The sequence below is a fragment of the Diceros bicornis genome, chromosome X (genome assembly GCF_020826845.1).
Source record: "Diceros bicornis minor isolate mBicDic1 chromosome X, mDicBic1.mat.cur, whole genome shotgun sequence".
NCBI classification, from domain to species: domain Eukaryota; kingdom Metazoa; phylum Chordata; class Mammalia; order Perissodactyla; family Rhinocerotidae; genus Diceros; species Diceros bicornis.
The window spans coordinates 134,972,088-134,989,286 of NC_080781.1; the positions used below are offsets into that span (position 1 = coordinate 134,972,088).

General features: G+C 44.5%; 1 protein-coding gene across 1 annotated transcript in view; it reads left to right on the forward strand.

Moving 5' to 3' along the window:
* Nucleotides 1-9,814: 9,814 nt before the first annotated feature.
* Nucleotides 9,815-17,199, forward strand: part of MAMLD1 (mastermind like domain containing 1) — a 58,295-nt gene continuing 50,910 nt past the window's right edge. The window contains exon 1 of the mRNA XM_058534879.1: nucleotides 9,815-9,957. Coding sequence (XP_058390862.1) covers nucleotides 9,862-9,957 — 96 coding nt within the window. The 5' untranslated portion in view covers nucleotides 9,815-9,861. The remainder of the gene's footprint in view (nucleotides 9,958-17,199) is intronic.

The following is a 17,199-nucleotide window of genomic DNA, read 5'->3' on the forward strand; positions in this document are numbered from 1 at the left end:
GTGGTTAGGACTTCAACATATGAATTTGGAGGGATGCAATTCAACCCATAACACCAATGTATATGTTTGAAGACAGAGTTGAATTACTTTGCCATCAATATTACCTCCACCCAACTAGATGTGTTCCATTCCTCTGCAAGCCCATTTGAAACCCAGAGGTCTTTTGGCTTTTTCTTTGCTTTGGAGGCTAAATTCACCCTTGCAAAATGATGGCTCTAATATCAAATGTCTTCTATCATGACCAAAAATCTGCCCAACAATCTGGAGACTCGGGATGGGACATCATGGCCTCAGAGATTTCATTGGGAATTGCTGATCAGCACCTGTCTCCTCACCCTCACCGCATCCAGGAGCACAGAGGAATAAGCAATTAGGATGAACAACACACTCAGGTATGTCAGGTGCACCTCAGAAGTAGGCACCCAACTTGGCTTCACAATGCAGCTCGCCTTCTGACCTTCCAGTCTGAAGCCCAAGGATGTTTCTGCTCCTTATTAGTTCCTTTCTTCTCTGACTAATTTGGTAGGGGCTGTGGCGGCCGGGGGTGGCAGTGGGGGGTGGGGCTAGGACTTCTTTGTGCTTTTAAAGAACATTTCAGTCCTTCAGGATTGCTCCTCCAATATCCTCATGCTCCCCTTCCATCCTTCCCAGTGCCTTTGATTTGGCTCCTCATTTCCTTCCTCTGTTGTGCCTGGAGTCAGGTGGCAACAAGGTAGAGCTGGCCCAGCTGATACTTTGAGATGGACATCAGTGATCTGGCAAGGTCCACAGTCTGGGAAGAAACACTTCAGGTACTGGAGGCCTTGACTAACACAGGGAGTGGTGAGCCAGTGATAACCCCGGAGGTACTAGGTGCCTTCAGAGCTCACGCTAATATCACCCCGAAGATACCATCCAGATATCTTCTGGTCCTGAGTGGCTAGGGGCCCCCAGGTGTGTGCTTAGAGCCTGAGCGGGAAAGAGAGACTTCCCACAGGCCTCTGCTTTGAACCTGACGTCTGAGTACACCCCTCACCCCACCCCACTCCCCATGTGCACAGGCTACAAAGCTACAGAGCAACTCATCTCCCTGGAGCATCGACTTACTTGAGGATGGGCGGTGCATTTTCTTTCTGCACTAAATCCAACATGGATAGAGTATGAAATAGAAAGTTGAATTCACATGGATTTCTGATGCTGAAATCCACAGTGCTTGGGGCAGATGGCTTTGGGTTTCATCCACAGCCCTGGATTGTGCTTGGGTGAGAAACATTGCTGGGGGTTTGGTTTCTTTTTATGGGGGGCATAGGCTTCCTGGACAGGTGCTCATGGGCAGTGCCAGGGGAGGAGGACCCCAAGCAGGCCTCCGGAGTGGAAAACTGGCTTATCCCTGCTGTGGACAGAAAGGTCTGCCCTAGGGCTCTTTCCCAGGCCCAGATTCATCTAGAGGGAAAGAGGAAATGAGACCATGGCCAGAGGCTGGTGTTCTGAGGAAGGTGAAAGACCCTTTCTGACTTGGGCCAAAGTCAATTTCTAGGCGGAGATCTCTCGTTGGTATCCACTCCGTTGGCCACACTCCCCAGCCCTGGGCCCGGCCGGCACCCAAGCAAAGTGATGTGGTGCTGGGCCAGTAGGTTGCTACTGCAGACCACAGAATCGGGCCTTTGTTCAAGAAGCTCTGGCCATTACCCCCACCTGTCCCCTTTATGTTGGCGGCTGGGAGCCACAAATGAGCAGGGCAAGAAATCAGTGGAGCGGAGTCTTTAAAAGCCAAAGCGGCATTTCTTTTTTTTTGCCTTTTTTCTTTAGGACCAAATGGGTAGCTTGTTTGATGTCCATAGGTTTTGTATTGCCAGCCCTGAAATAAGATCTGAGCCTCCATCCCCCACACAAGCTCAAGACACTGGGCCAGGGAGTTAGTGATGGCCTCAGCAGTAAATGAGGTCTCTTTTTTCCATTTTTGTTTGGGTGCATTGTATACTATATGCCATTTGTCCTCGTTGGGGTGTCTCTTTAGACCCTAGTAGTTGAGTGAGGTCACAGCCGAGGCCTCAGGCTTGGCCCTTGAAACACTTAAGAAAGATTTGGGTGGGAATTGTTTTTTAAAGAATAAAAAGGTCTGTACAAACTTTTGCAATTTGCTTGGAAAAAAGAATGCTACTTAGGACATATCCCAGAAGCAATAAGAAGAATCAGTGTTGCCCTGGATCTGGGCACTGAAATCTTTTTTGAATAGCAGTTAGTTCTTATTTTGAAATAATTGTAGATTCACGGGGAGTTGCAAACACGGTACACGGAGGCCCCCAATGGTTACAGCTTATAAGACAGTTGTACAATATCAAAACCAGGAAATTGATATTGCTACAGGTTTTGTGTGGACATAAATTTTCATTTCTCTAGGATAAATGCCCTAGAGTGCAATTGCTGAGTCATACAATAGTTGCATGTTTAGTTTTACAAGAAACTGCCCAACTGTCTTGCAGAGCGGGTGTACCATTTTCATTCCCACCAGCAATGTATGAGTGATCCAGTTTCCCCACCTTCTCACCAGCTTTTGGTGTTGTCACTGTTTTTTTATTTTAGCCATTCTGATAGGTATGTAGTGGTATCACCTTGTGGTTTTAATTTGCATTTCTCTAATGGTTCATGATCTTGAACATCTTTGTATGTGCTTGTTTGCCATCCATAAAAACTCTTCAGTGGCATGTCTTTTGCCCATTTTCTAATTGGATAGTTTGTTTTCCTACTGTTGAGTTTTGAGATTCTTTATATATTCTAGATACTAGTTTTTGGTCAGATATGGGGTTTGCAGATATTTTCTCCCAGTTTGGAGCTTGTCTTTTCATCCTATTCACAGGGTCTTTCACAGAGCAAAAGATTTTACTTTTGCTAAGGTTTGGTTTATCAATATTTCCTTTTATGGGTCATGCTTTTGGTGTCAAGTCTAAGAAAGAACTTTTTGCCTAACTCTCTATCCCAAAGATCTTCTCCTACCTTTTTCTAAAACGTGTATAGTTTTATGTCTTACATTTAACTCTATGGTCCATTTTGAGTTAATTTTTGTGTAAAGTATGAGGTTGAGGTTGAGGTTCACTTTTGGCCTATAGATGTTCAATTGCTCCAAAACCAGGTGTTAAAAATACTATCTATCATTCCTTCACTGAATCGTTTTTGCACTTTTGTCAAAAATCAGTTGGGCATATTTGTGTGGATTTATTTCTGAGTTCTCTGTTCTCTTTCAGTTATCTATGTGTCTGTCCCTCTGCCAATACCACAGAGTCTTGAGGAATATAGTCATATAAGTCTTGAAACCGAGTAGATTGATTCCTTCCACTTTATTCTTTTTCAAAATTGTTTCAGCTCTTCTACTTCCTTTGCCTTTCCATATAAATTTTAGAATAATCTTGCCTTGCCTGTATCTACAAAAAATCTCGCTGGGATTTTGATAGAAGTTGGTAAAACTGTATATCAATTGGGGAAACATTGACATCTTTACTATGTTGAGTCTTCACAGAGTATCCCTCCATTCATTTAGATCTTTGAGTTCTTTCAGCGGTGTTGTGTGATTTTTCAGCATGCAAGTCCTGTACATGTTGTGCTTGATTTTCACCTAAGAATTTTTTGAGCAATAGTAAGTGGCATTGTACATTTAATTCCAATGTCCACGTGTTCATTGCCGGTATATATACATGCAATTGATTTTTATATGTTGATCTTGTATCCTGAGACCTTCCTGAACTCACTATTATTCCTGAACGCCTAGACCTTGTAGGAGTTACTTTGTAAATTGCTTAAGCTTTTCCATGTAGACAATCTATCAACTGCAAATAGAGATAGTTTTACTTCTTCTTTTCTAATATGTATGCCTTTTATTTCATTTTCTTGCCTTAATGGACTAGCTAGAACTTCCAGGACTATGTTTTTGGGTTTTCTTGTTTTTTTTTTAATTGAGATATATTTGACATACAACATTGTGTAAGTTTAAGGTGTACAACATATTGATTTGATACAAGCAGTGAAGAGAGCAGATATCCTTGCCTTGTTATCAATCTTAGAGGGAAAACATTCAGTCTTTAATTGATTAAAGTGTGATGTTAGCTGTAGGTTAATTGTAGATGTTCTTTATCAAATTGAGGACGTTTCCCTCTATCCCTGGTTTTCTGAGAGTTTTTATCATGAATGTGTGTTGAATTTTGTGAAGCACTTTTTCTTCATCAAATAATATGATCGTGTGATTTTAATTGGATTTTTTTGTTTTGAGATTGTTATAGATTCACATGCAGGTGTAAGAAATAATGCAAATAGATCCCGTGTACTCTTTAGCCAGCTTCCCCTAATGATAACATCTTGCAAAACTATAGTACAATATCACAACCAGGATGCCTGACATTGGTGCAGTCAAGGTACAGAACATTTCTGTCACCACATGGATCCCGCAGGTTGCCCATTTATGGATACATTCACTTCCTTCCCACACCCACCCCCTCCTTAATTGTTGGCAGCCACTAATCAGTCCATTTCTGTAGTTTTGTCATTTCAAGTATGTTATATAAATGGAATCACACAGGGCCGGCCCCATGGCTTAGCGGTTAAGTGCACGCGCTCCGCTGTTGGCAGCCCGGGTTCAGATCCCAGGCGCGCACTGACGCACTACTTCTCCGGCTGTGCTGAGGCTGAGTCCCACATACAGCAACTAGAAGGATGTGCAGCTATGACATACAACTATCTACTGGGGCTTTAGGGGGAAAAATAATAAATAAATAAAATTTAAATGGAATCACACAGTATGTAAATTTTGGGGATTGGCTTTTTTTACTCAGCATAATTCTCTGCAGATTCATCCCGGTCATTGTGTATATCAATGGTCATGTCTTTTTATTGCTGAGTAGTATTCCATGGTATTTGTTGTTATTTGCTGTTGAGTCAGTTCAACTCCTAGTGATCCTGTATACAGCAGAGCAGAACACTACCCAGTCTTTTTGTGCCATCCTCTCACCTTCCAGCGCTATATCAGACAATACTCCAATGCTATTCATAGGGTTTTCATGGCCAATGTTTTTCGGAAGTGGGTGGCCAGGTCGTTTTTCCTTGTCTGTCTTAGTCTGGAAGCTCCGCTGACAGCTCTCCACCATGGGCAACCCTGCTGGTATTTGAAATACCGGTGGCATAGCTTTTAGCATCACAGCCACCACAGTATGACAACTGACAGATGGGTGATGTGGTTCCCTAACTGGGAAACAAACTCAGGCTGCAGTGGTGAGAGTGCAGAATCTTAACCACTAGACCACCAGGGCTGGCCAGTCCATGGTGTACATGTACCAGTTTGTTTAACAATTCATGCATTGAAGGATTTCTGGGTTATTTCCAGTTTTGGGCAATTATAAATAAAGCTACTGATTGGAAAGTGTGAATCCTCCAACTTTGTTCTTCTCTTCCAATATTGTTTTGAGGTTGTCATATGATTTTTATTCTTTTGCCTTAATATGGTACATAATGTGGATTCACCTTGAATATTGAACCAGCCTTGGACCTCTAGAATAAACCCAACTTGATCATAGTGTATAATTCTTCTCATAAATTGCTAAAACTTTATTCAGGATTTTTGTGTATGCATGAGAAATATTAGTGTGTACGTTTCTTTTTTTGCAAAGTCTTTGTCTTTGCTGTCAGGATAACACAGTGAGTTGGGAAGTATTCCCTCTCTTCTATTTTCTGAAGAGATTATGTAGAATTAGTGCTATTTCTTCTTTAAAGAATTGGTATAATTCTTTAGTGAAATCATCTGAGCCTGGGATTTTCATTTTCTGGAGTATTTTTAAATTATGAATTTAATTACTTTAATAATTATAAGGCTAGTCAGATTATTTCATATTGAGTGAATTTTGGTAGTTTGAGCTTTTAGAATAATTGATCCATTTCATCTAACTTCCAAATTTGTGTGTGTAGAGTTGTTTGAGGTATTCCCTTATCCTTTACATGTCTACACGGTCAGTATTAATATCCCCTTTTTCATTCCAATATTGGTAATTTGTGTCTTTCCCTTTTTCTTTGTCAGTCTTGCTAGAGGCTTGTCAATTTTATTGTTTTGTCAAATGAATACCTTTTCCCCATTGGATTTCACTTTTTTTTTCTGTTTTCAATATCAATATCTGTTCTTTATATTCCCTTCCTTCTGTTTGCTTTAGGCTTATTTTGCTCTTCTTTTTCTTGGTTCATTAGGTGGAAATTTATATTATTGATTTTAGACTTTTCCTCATTTCTATTGTAGGGGTTTAGTGCTATAAATTAACCTCTCAGCACAGCTTTACCCTTGTCCCACAAATTTTGATATATTGTATTTTCATTTTCATTCAGTTTAATGTATTTTTAAAATTTCTCCTGAGACCTCTTTTTTGACTCATGAATTTTGTGTGTGTGTGAGGAAGATCAGCCCTGAGCTAACATCTGATGCCAATCCTCTTCTTTTTTTTTTTTTTTTTTTTGCTGAGGAAGATTGGCCCTGGGCTAGCATCTGTGCCAGTCTTCCTCTACTTTATATGGGACACCGCCACAGCATGGCTTGACAAGCAGTGCATCAGTGCACGCCCGGGATCCAAACCTGCAAACACCGGGCCGCCGAGACAGAGTGTGCATGCTTAACCGCTGTTCCACTGGGCCGGCCCTGACTCATGAATTTTTTTAAAGTGTGTTGTTTAGTTTCCAAGTGTTTGGAGATGTTCATGTTATCATTCTGTTATTGTTTCCTAATTTGATTCCATTATAGTCAGAGAAAACACCATGTATTATTTCAATTCTTTTAAATTTTTGTGGATTGTTTTATAGTCCAGAATATCTCTATCTTGGTATATATTTCTTGGGTAATTGAAAAGAATGTAAACCTTACTGTTTTTTGGTGGAGTGTTCTATGTCAGTTAGATCCTGTTGGATGATGGTGTTGTTGAATTCTTCTATATCTTGCTGATTTGCTATCTAGTTGATCTATCACTTGTTGAGAGAGGATGTTGAAGTCTCCACAATAAATGTGAATTTTTCTATTTCTCTTTTCAGTTATTTTAATTTTTGTTTAATATATCATGTAGCTCTGTTGTTTGGTGCATACACATTTAGTCTTCTTGGTGAGTTGACCCTTTTATCATTACGTAATGTCCCTCTCTGTGTCTGGTAAGTTTCTTTGTTCTGAATTTTACTTTATCTGATTTTAATAGAGCCACTTCTGATACTTTTTTTATTAATGTTTGTATGATATACCTTTTTCCATCCTTTTACACCTGCCCATATGATTATATTTGAGGTGAGCAGGCATGTCCCCATGTTTGCAGACAGCATACAGTTGGGTCACGTTTTTTGTCCACTCTGTCTTTTAAGAGGTATCCCATCTCTGAGATAGACCCATCTCTGTCTTTTAAGTGGTATATTTGGATCATTTTCACTTAATGTATTTATTGATAAGTTAGTGCTGAATTCTACCAACTTATTTTTATTTTCTGTTTGTTCTCTAGTTTTGTTTCTCTATTTTCTTTTTCCTAACTTCCTGTTGGTTACTTGAACATTTTGTAGAATGCCATTTGATGATTCATGCATAGCATTTTTGTGTGTATCTTTTTGTATGCCCTTTTTAGTGGTTGCTTTAAGTGTTACATCATATATACATAACCTATAACTGTCTACTGGTGTTAGCATTTTACCAGTTCAAGTGAAGTATAGAAACCTTACCTCTCTTCCCACCCCCTTACCTTCCTCTCTTTATAATGTACTTGTATTAAATATTTCTTCCACATACATTTAGAACCACAGCACGCAATGTTATAATTGGTGCTTTAACCATCAAACATAATTTAGAAAACTTGAGAGGAGAAAGAAAGTCTATTATATTTACCCATATTTTTCTCTTTCCATTGCTTTCTTCCTTGATGATGTCCAAAATTCCTTCTTTTGTCATTTCCTTTCTGTTTAGAGAACTTCCTTTAGCCATTCTCTCAGGAGAGGTCTGTTGTTAACAAATCCTCTTAGTTTTCCTTCATCTGAGAATATCTTGATTCCCCTTCCATAGCTGAAGCATATTTTCACTGAGTATAGGATTCTGCGTTGACAGTTCTCTTATTTCCGCACTTATTTAGATCTTCTGTTTTAGCTGACTTCCTCTGACAATGCTCTGGCAGGGCAGCGGGGGAGTACCATCTCATTTCTGCCATGGGGGTATAGAAGTCCAGGATCCCCACTCAGCCATCATTGACACCAGACTGGTTGGGGCTCCTCATTACTGCTGGGCAGTGGTGATAGTTCCAGCTACCCACTAGGCTTCCACTGATACCTCCATGGTTGGGATGAATAGGAATGCCTCATCACTGTTCCCTATGTGACCTCTACTGACATTGGCAGGGGTGGGATGTGGACTCACTGCTGTGCAGGGGCAAATGTCCTGACTCTCTATTAGGACTCCTCTGACACCACCCTAATGGGGACAGGGAGAAATGGATTGTTACTGCCAGGTGGGGGTAGAGTCTAGGCCCCCACTTGGCTTTAGCTGATGGTACTGGGCGAAACCACACTTTTTTCTGTGGTGTTTAGCTGAATTAAAGTGGTTCTTTTCTTCTTTTTTTTTTTTTTTTTTTTTGAGTGGGTCTTGTCTAAAAGTTTTCTGTCTTGGTAGGCTACCCCTTTCCTGGTCCTGGTCCTTTAGCTAAAGAGAGCAGGCTTTAATTAGGTCATTATTGTCTGTGCCCTTTGGCATTTTGGGTTGTCAGCTTCTTCAGGTCCATGTCCAGGATCTGGAGGCAAAAAGAAAACCCAGGTAACTCATCACCGCATTGTTCCTGAGGTCCCAACGTCCCTATCCAGCCTACCTTCTTCTCTCCATCTTTCAGGGTCTCTTTATGTCTGTTTTATATATATTGTCTAGAGGTTTTAGTTGTACTCAGTGGGAGAATGGGAAAAGCACTTCTCTATTTTTCCAGAGGCAGAAGTCTGGACATTGAAATTTTAGAGCCCAATTCTGTACTTCCAAGGAGATTTATGAGCTCCTCTCATATATGAATGCCTTAGCAGAGCTCTTATTTCATATGCACAGCACAAAAAAACAAAAAGAAATGAACCAAAACAAAATGAAAAAAAAAAAACAGCTTTATGTGGGTTTGTGCATGTCTACTCAACCCACATGGAGGGCATACATTGGGGTAGCCACTATCACAGCCTGCTCAGTTAGTTTTTTGTAAACCAGTGCACTGGGGTTTCATGAGCCCTTTCCAGCATCCATTGCGTCCTTCCACTGACTGTCAGGGTGTGAACTGTTAGCTCACTTGGCTGGGTGCTAAGAGGGCCAGAATTGAGAGCTGCCCCTTCTGTGGGCCATAAGGCCTACTCTAGTAGAGCTGAAGGGGCCGCAAGCCATCACCTGATCCAACCGCCATGGTTTTCATATAAGAAAACTGTATCAGAGAGCAGAAGACCCTTTCCACAGATCTCACTGCATACCACACAAAAGCAAAGCCAGACCTAGGACACACATTCCTTGCCTTTAAGCCCAGTGTTATTTTAGTTACATCAGGCTGCTTCTCCACCCATCCCTCAGCTCCCCGGTGAACTTTGCTCTGCCCCATGGCCAGGGACTGCCATCTCATCCCAGCCAACTGCCTTGCAGAAGTGCCCCTTATCCCTGGTGGTGGGAGGGGCTCAATGAGGGTGGTGGGATGGGGAGACAGACAGGAAAAGGAATGTGGCTGACTCCGCCCAAACTTGTCCTCAGAGTGAAAGTCTGTGATTCACGGGGTCAATGGTCTCATCTTCATATCTGAAAGACAGTGTACTTTTTGTCTCCCTAAGCCCTGTGTCTAGGTCGTTTGGGAAGCGCCTTGGAGAGTCAAGAATAAAATTGCAGGTCAAACAATGGATGACTGGAAAAGTCGGCTTGTAATCAAGAGCATGCTTCCCCATTTCGCCATGGTGGGAAATCGTCAGGAGCCCAGAAAGCTCCAGGAATCGGTCAGACAATGGGCTGTTGGGGGGAGGGGGGTGTTGAATGCTTCTAATCTTAAACTTGAACGTAAGATGTGTTATTGAAATTCTCTGTGCAAACTTGGTGACAGGGAACCAACTCAAAATGTAAGGAACTAGAATCTGATGTAGAAAAGATCTAGAAGATGAGCTAACCTTGCCCCTTGTGAGTTTCTGGAAGAGCAGGAAATACAGTCCAAGACTCCATCTGGATTCCAAGTCCAGCAATCTCTGCACTACATCCTTTCAACTAGAAAGAGAGGAAGAGTGAGAGGGAAGAAAAGCCTAATTTTTCTCTTAATAGAAACCAGGAGTGTGGGAATGCCAGGCACTAGATGCATTGCATTAATTTCCTAGTACCACTGAGAGCATGAAGCCAGTGAGGACGGCACAGAGATTCCCATTCAACTATGGCCCTGGTATCCTTTTAAAAACTCATTTGACAAATTTCTCCTTTTCTCCCTTGGAACCCAGACATCATTCGTATGTCTGAAATGCAGAGTTAGGGATTCCAGTGGTAGTTCTAGGAGCCAGGATGATAGAAGGACCATGAAAGCCATTGATTAGTTGAATTTGATGATAAAAACCTGCAACATTGCCAATCTACCAAGATTAGCTTGGTTAGTAGGAGTTGCCTCAAACACAATGGCTGTTATCTCAGGGTATTAAGTCCTCAGAGGAGTGGCTTGCTTAATCTCTGAAATTAATAGAGCAAAGAGGAAATGGCTCTTAGAGAGCTGTGGGTCTGCTCCCTTCCTGTTCAGAGACCTGGAAGCTCGAGGCTCTGAGGTAATGTCATTTCACATAACTAGAGGGCCTGGCTTCTCCAATTCCAAGGGCAATCCACTTTCAGGAAGTCAGCTTTCTATTGAGGTTAGGGTTATGATATGTGGACAGGTGTGGGGGAGATTGTTGAAACCTTGCTTCTCTTGTTTTCCTCCTTGTCTACCACCAACAATGTCTTGAGAATGTAGTACAAGTTGTAGACATTTACACAACTTTGTTTACTGGAGTTCCAGCTCTCACAGAGATGGCAGTCAGATGGGATGGCAGAGATGGAGCAATTAGTTGGCCAGCGGCCTCTCCTCCAAATTGCCAGCCCTTCAGTCAGGCATCTTCTAGAAGGAAATCTCTAACCTCCATCGTAATTACCCTTTTGTTTCTTGCTTCTGTTTTATGGTTAACAACTGAGTCAGTGAAGCAAAACTTGTTGGTAATGCATCCAGAGGCCACGATCAGTTTTGGCACGCCTTTCAGTTTCTCCTTTATTTCACATGTGTTTCCATTCCTAGGAGGGAAGAGTGGTGGGTTGTAGTCGCAGGGAGCCTCTTCCCCTTCTCATGCACCCCACCAGCATCCTTTTAAAAAGTGTGACTTGGGCTCAGCCCCATGGCCTAGTGGTTAAGTTCGGCATGCTCCACTTTGGCAGCCCAGGTGCATTTCCCGGGTGTGGACCTACACCACTCATCGGCGGCCATGCTGTGGCGGTGACCAACATACAGAATAGAGGAAGATGGGCCACAGATGTTAGCTCAGGGTGAATCTTCCTCAGCAAAAAAAAAAAAAAAGTGTGACTAGTAAGTAACTGCTTTGATTTTGATCAGTGTAGACCTCAATGCCTGAAGGACTTTTCTTAGAACAGGGCCTTGGAGTGGCCATCCATGCCCTCACTCTGGAGAAGTTGCCATTGCTCATGCCATTTCTGGGCTTGGCTTCTCTTTGCAGATGGTCTTTAGAGCCCTTTGCAAGCCTTGCCAAAAATTCACATTCATTGCTTCAGAGTCACACCTTGGACTTGATCAAAATCAGCCCTTCTCCCTCCTCCATGGCACACCTTGTTCTCTGCCCTTGGCTCTGAGTGACCTGACTGTTTCTGAAACTCCAAGCTGTCTTAGAAGACCAAGGATTTGCCCCAGTTGAGGGGATCCAAAAAATATGCCCCAGGCTCCAAAAGCAACTCTCTCAGATGAGTCCTCCTCACAGTAAAAACCACATTTCTCTTCTTGGAAGATGCATATCGTCTCTAAAGGGGATGGCATTGAAGGAGCCCACTCCTTTGGCTGGGCCTGACAGGTATGCATGGAGCCTGACCAAGTCAGGCACTGCTGCTACCATTAACCAGCAGCCAAGGAAGATCGTAGTTTGAGCACAGCTGTATTTTCACAGCTTGTCAATTCCTGCAGCCTCAGGAAGATAGCCGGTGCTAACACGGAGGTCTACTGCACACACTGAGAATCTCAACAGCCGGGTGTTTGCTGAGGGACAGAGCTAGACAGATTAAAGCAGAATGGCCTGTCAGTTCACCATGAAACCTGCTGTCCAAACAAGTTATTGCAGGGCCCAGAATGCGGGCAGCAAAAAGAGGTCCTTTGCAGGAGCTGGGCTTGCACTTCCTGGGTGTGGCCTGAACTGGATCACAGCAGTTTATGTCACTTACTCTCCCTCTGACGCTTCATAACATACAGGGATGATACCCTGCACTCCAGTCCAAGGAGCCTGTGTGCATCTGGAAGCACATGTCTTGCACCACTCTCTCTTGTCCTGCAAGCATCTTTAACATGGAGATCTGATTCAGACATTCAGCTTACCTGGTTCTCTTGTCCTTTCCCCAAAAACAAAATAACAAAAAAAACATGTTTCAAGTCAAGGTCTTGAAACCTTTATTATATCAAGGTCTTGATATAATAAAATTATATCAGTCCCAAAGGAGAGTTCTTTTAAACAGCCATGGGATTTCCATGTGAATAATTGAGAGCCTGCTTGCAGGAAAATGTGCATGTGATGTGATGATTGTTCTTGGCCTAAGACCAGGGCTCAAGACACCTAGATTCTGGTTTTGCTTCTGGTCCTAACTAGCTATGGGGCTTTTTCCATCCGTTGTCCTCCCTGAGGACAGAAGTCAACTGAAGCAGGAGTAAGAATAGCCACCTTTAGTTGAGCATCGACCAGGTGCCAGGCACTCGCTAGACATTTGGGAAGCATTATCTCCTGTAATCCTTAGGATAACCCTGAGATGAAGAGGCTATCTCCAGGAAACTGAACCTCAGAGAAGTTAAGCAACTTGGTCAAAGTCACAGAGCTAAGAAGTGGCAGGGCTTAGAGCCTGCTGTCATCACCGCTGTCATCTGCTGCCTCTTAGATCTGAAGCATGTTGAAAACTACAGAGCACTGAGCACATATCAGGCAGCAGTCATCATCACAAGAAATCTCAGTGATGCAAGTACCTTTTCAGCATTTGTCCATTCACTCAGCAGCATGATTGCTTAATGACGCTTGTGATCTTGAGAAAAGAGTTTTACCTTTTGAACATTTGAGCATCCACCCAAGGTTAATAAGGCATCCAGTCTGCAGTTAGTGTATGGAGTTTCAACTGGAGGCAGAACATTTGGTCCTTCCCTTTGAAGTTAAGATCGCCATTCCTCCCCCAGATTAGTGGGTCGATTGATTACTGGTGCGAGAATCTCTAAAACATTAGCGCTCCAAATGGGAGTGCTCTGGAGCCTGCATGGAATTGGAACTCGGTGTCCACATCATATGTCATCTCTGTTTCAGTCCACACCACACCACGAGTTGCAAAGATTCCTTAGCTCTGCAATCACCTATTCTGTTCATAAGGCAGCTCCAGACAAAATGAGGGTGTTAAGGGCATTAGACATATAGTTGGAGAAGGAAGGAGATACTGTGCTCATCACTCATCTTCTGTGTTTCATCATTTCATGATAATAAATGGCTTACTCTGTAGGTTACAATGAATTGGCCTGCCCAGTATTCCTTTTGAGCTTCCCAATTCTTCTCTCTCTTTATGGATGAGGACACTAAGGTCTGAGGAATCCAGTGACTTGCAGAAAAATGCCCATCAAGAAGGTGGGGAACTACATCAAGGGTACCCATTTAGGTGGCCTCAAGTGTAGCCTGCTTTCCACTCACAGTATGACCAAAACCAACCCCTCACTCCTTCTCACCTCTAAAGGCAAGTGGGACTGCGGACGGGGGAGAGAAGAGCTCTGAGTTGAACAGGGAATGCGGAGATTTGGATGGCTACAAAAATACTGGCCCTGTTCTTTTTGGCCCTCTTCTTTAGACTGGGCACCTTAGAAATATCCGGTTGGAGGGGGTCTCTTCACACAGGTTTAGGATTTGTACCCATCATTCTCAGAGGCACATGCTTTTCCTTGCAGAAAGAGCACAAGGCTCAGTAAGGAGACCTCAGATTTGATCCCAGGGCTGTAATTAGTGCTTTGTGAGACTTTGAGCAAGTCCCTTTCCTCTTGAGGTCAGAGGGCCTGTCTATCTCTGGCCTTCTGCCACATTTTTGGGCTCCATCCTGTGTGCCCAGCCCTGTGCTAGACCCTGGGCTAAAGCAGCTCAGAGCCAACGAGCCAACTATTATCAGGCTTCCTCCACTGGGAATCAATCTCTCCTACTCTGTAGTTCTACTTGTCCTACTCTGAAACCAGGGGCAGAGAATGGTTGAGTGGCTCTCTTGTGTGAGCTACTTTGTATTTGTTAGCTCATCTACTCCTGTGACACGGAGATTAATATTCCACTTCACCAGTGAGGAGACTGAGGCTCAGAGAGGATGGGAACTTTTTCCCGATGTTGCACAGTCAGTAGGTTGGAAATTCAAATCTCAAAGCTAGGTTCCTGACTGAAGCTTCCCAGATTAGGAGCTCAGATAGTTAGGGCCTTTTGTAGGCCAGGCAGGACTCTGGAGGCTCAGGCTAGAGCAGTGGACAAAACAGAGTCCCAGATTGCCTGAAGAATTCATTCTGGTGGCAGAGACAGCGCACAAACAGAGAAAGAGTGGAAGCATCTTTACTTCATCCTGGTGGCTCCCTGGAACCTTCCGGCCAGCATCATCCACTGCCTAGCCTGTGGGCAGCAAGCCAGGGTGATTAAAAACCCCACAGGTATATGAGGGACAGCCAGCTGAGCCAGGGCCGAGTTGCCTAAACCCTCTCAGAAGCCTGGAGAGGAAGCCCAGTGTCCCCTGCTTCATGTAGGCTGTGGGCACAATGCAGGTGCAGGTCTGGCTCCAGGAGAGGGGAGCTAGGCATATGGCCCCACTTGCAGGAAACAGATGGTCCAGGGACCAGCTCATTGGAGAGGCAATTGTCCTCAACACTTACTGAGATCTTGCATGAGTCTCTGGGCTTCAGTCTCTGCACCAGTAGAATAGGGTTGATAATCTGCCCTCTGCCCATGTCAGGGTCTCTAGGATAACCATGAACAAGATGCAGATAGGAATGTGGTATAAACCACACAGGGTATTACTGCTGTTAGCACTTTTTTTTTAATGATCAGAGATTGGCATTAGCTCAGAAGGGGGATGAGAAACGTGTGTCCTTGGAGCTCAGGTAGAAACACACAGGACCCCTGAGCATGTCTCAGTCTCATCAACAGCGCCACTGCACTGAGGAGAGCTGGATTTATGGTGTAGCTCTGAGCATTCTGGGTCAAGGCCTGCAGTGTGTATGCGCCTTTCTATTTTGGGGATCCTCCCCATGGAGCATGCAGCTGTTCGCTCCCTTTTCTCCCTCCTCCTCCTCCGGCAATAAAGGCCCTTTCCTGTTCCAGACACCCAACCGGGGCAGGCCGCCAGGCAGAGGCCTTGCTTTCAGACGAATCTGTTCTTCAAGGGCTGAGCGCTGCTCAACTTGCAGGCCACCACTGGGCTCTGCATTTGGGTCCTAGGTAGCCCAGTTCAGCAAACTGGTGACCAGAAAATTGCAGTCTCTTTGAAGGGAAGGATGCTGGGAGGGGGGGTTCCGTTTGGCAGCTGGCTTCCGCTGGCATCTGAGAGCTCGGCACTGCCTATTTATGAACTTCCAGGAGCCCACTCTGGCCTTTTCTGCATTCCTGCCTGGCTCCTGCCCCCAGTTTCCTTGACATTAGGCCCAAGGTGACAGGTGTCTGAAGGTTGAGCTCTCCAAGGAGAAGAGTGGACACTGTTGGACCCCAGGTTGGAGCGGCAAGAGAGCCTGGCTGAACTGAAGCTCAGGCACCACACCCCTCTAGGGTGTGTACAAACTGGAGTGGGGGGCAGCCTTGGGGATGTGGGCCTGGGGCTCCCCAAACTCTAGGCTGGCCTGTGCCCGCTGAGGGCTCTTGCTTTCACTGAAAACTCCCAGCTGGAGAACTTAATATGACTCTGCTTGCAGACAGATATTTGGGTCATAAACTGCCCCTGGGGTGCCCAGTTCCAGACCTGGGGGAGGAGGGGGAGCATGTGCTTCTAGGTTTGGGCTACAGATTTTGATTTCTGCAGTCAACATAGAATGATTGGGCAAAACCCTCCCTCCTGTCTCGTTGCCCTTCCTTCTCCTCCTCATCTCCTTCCTCCCCTCTCAGCAGATCACCAACCCCGAAAGTACCAAAGTTAGAAAGGCAGGCATGAGCCACAGGCAGCTGGACTTGACCACTGGGGACCCGGTGCCAAGTGCCAAGGCCCAGGTATCGCTGCCGCTGCCACTACCTCCCGCACTCCTGCCCCCGGTCCTCTGCACAAATGTGCCTTTGTTTGCCTCCCTCCAGTGCTGTGGGGCTCGGTCTACTCTCCTGACCCGCCATCCAGAGCTGCTTCTCCAGTTTGGTTGCTCCCCAAGGCTGTCAGCTGGCATGCACCTGTGATCGGAGATCTGCTGCTCTTATGCCCCTCCCCCCATGGCTCAGTACCTAGTTCATAGTAAATGCTCAGTAAACAGTGGCTGCTGTTCTTCTTAGCCAGAAGGTCCCTTTCAAATTGTCCAGGCCACCCACTTTATTGAACACACCAGGCCAAGGGCACATAAAGGAGAAGGGGCATGTCCAAGGTCATTTGGCCAGTTAGTGAGTTCATCACAGTTTCTCGAAAGTGGTTGTCTCTTGACCTTGTGCTGGAAATGGGAAGCGAACAGGATAATTTGCAGGAAAGCTTTTGCTCCAATGGTTAATTCAAATCTGCAGATGCCAGATGAGCCCTGTCACGAGGCTAGGCGCTCTGGGGTTACAGAGATGAGGAGGAAACAGCCCTGGCCTTCAGAGAGCTGCATTGTGGAGGCGGGAAATGCACAGGCCTAAGATGGCGGCCTCAAGGTTGGCAAAAGCACCAAGGCTGGGAGTGGAAGGGTAGAGGTGAGGCCATCTTATCGTAGAGACCCTTGAAGGCCTGAGGGAAGAGAATGTGCTTTAATCTGCTGGACAAGATTCAAATTGTTCAAGAGCATACAAAGGCTAGAAGAGCAAAGAGGA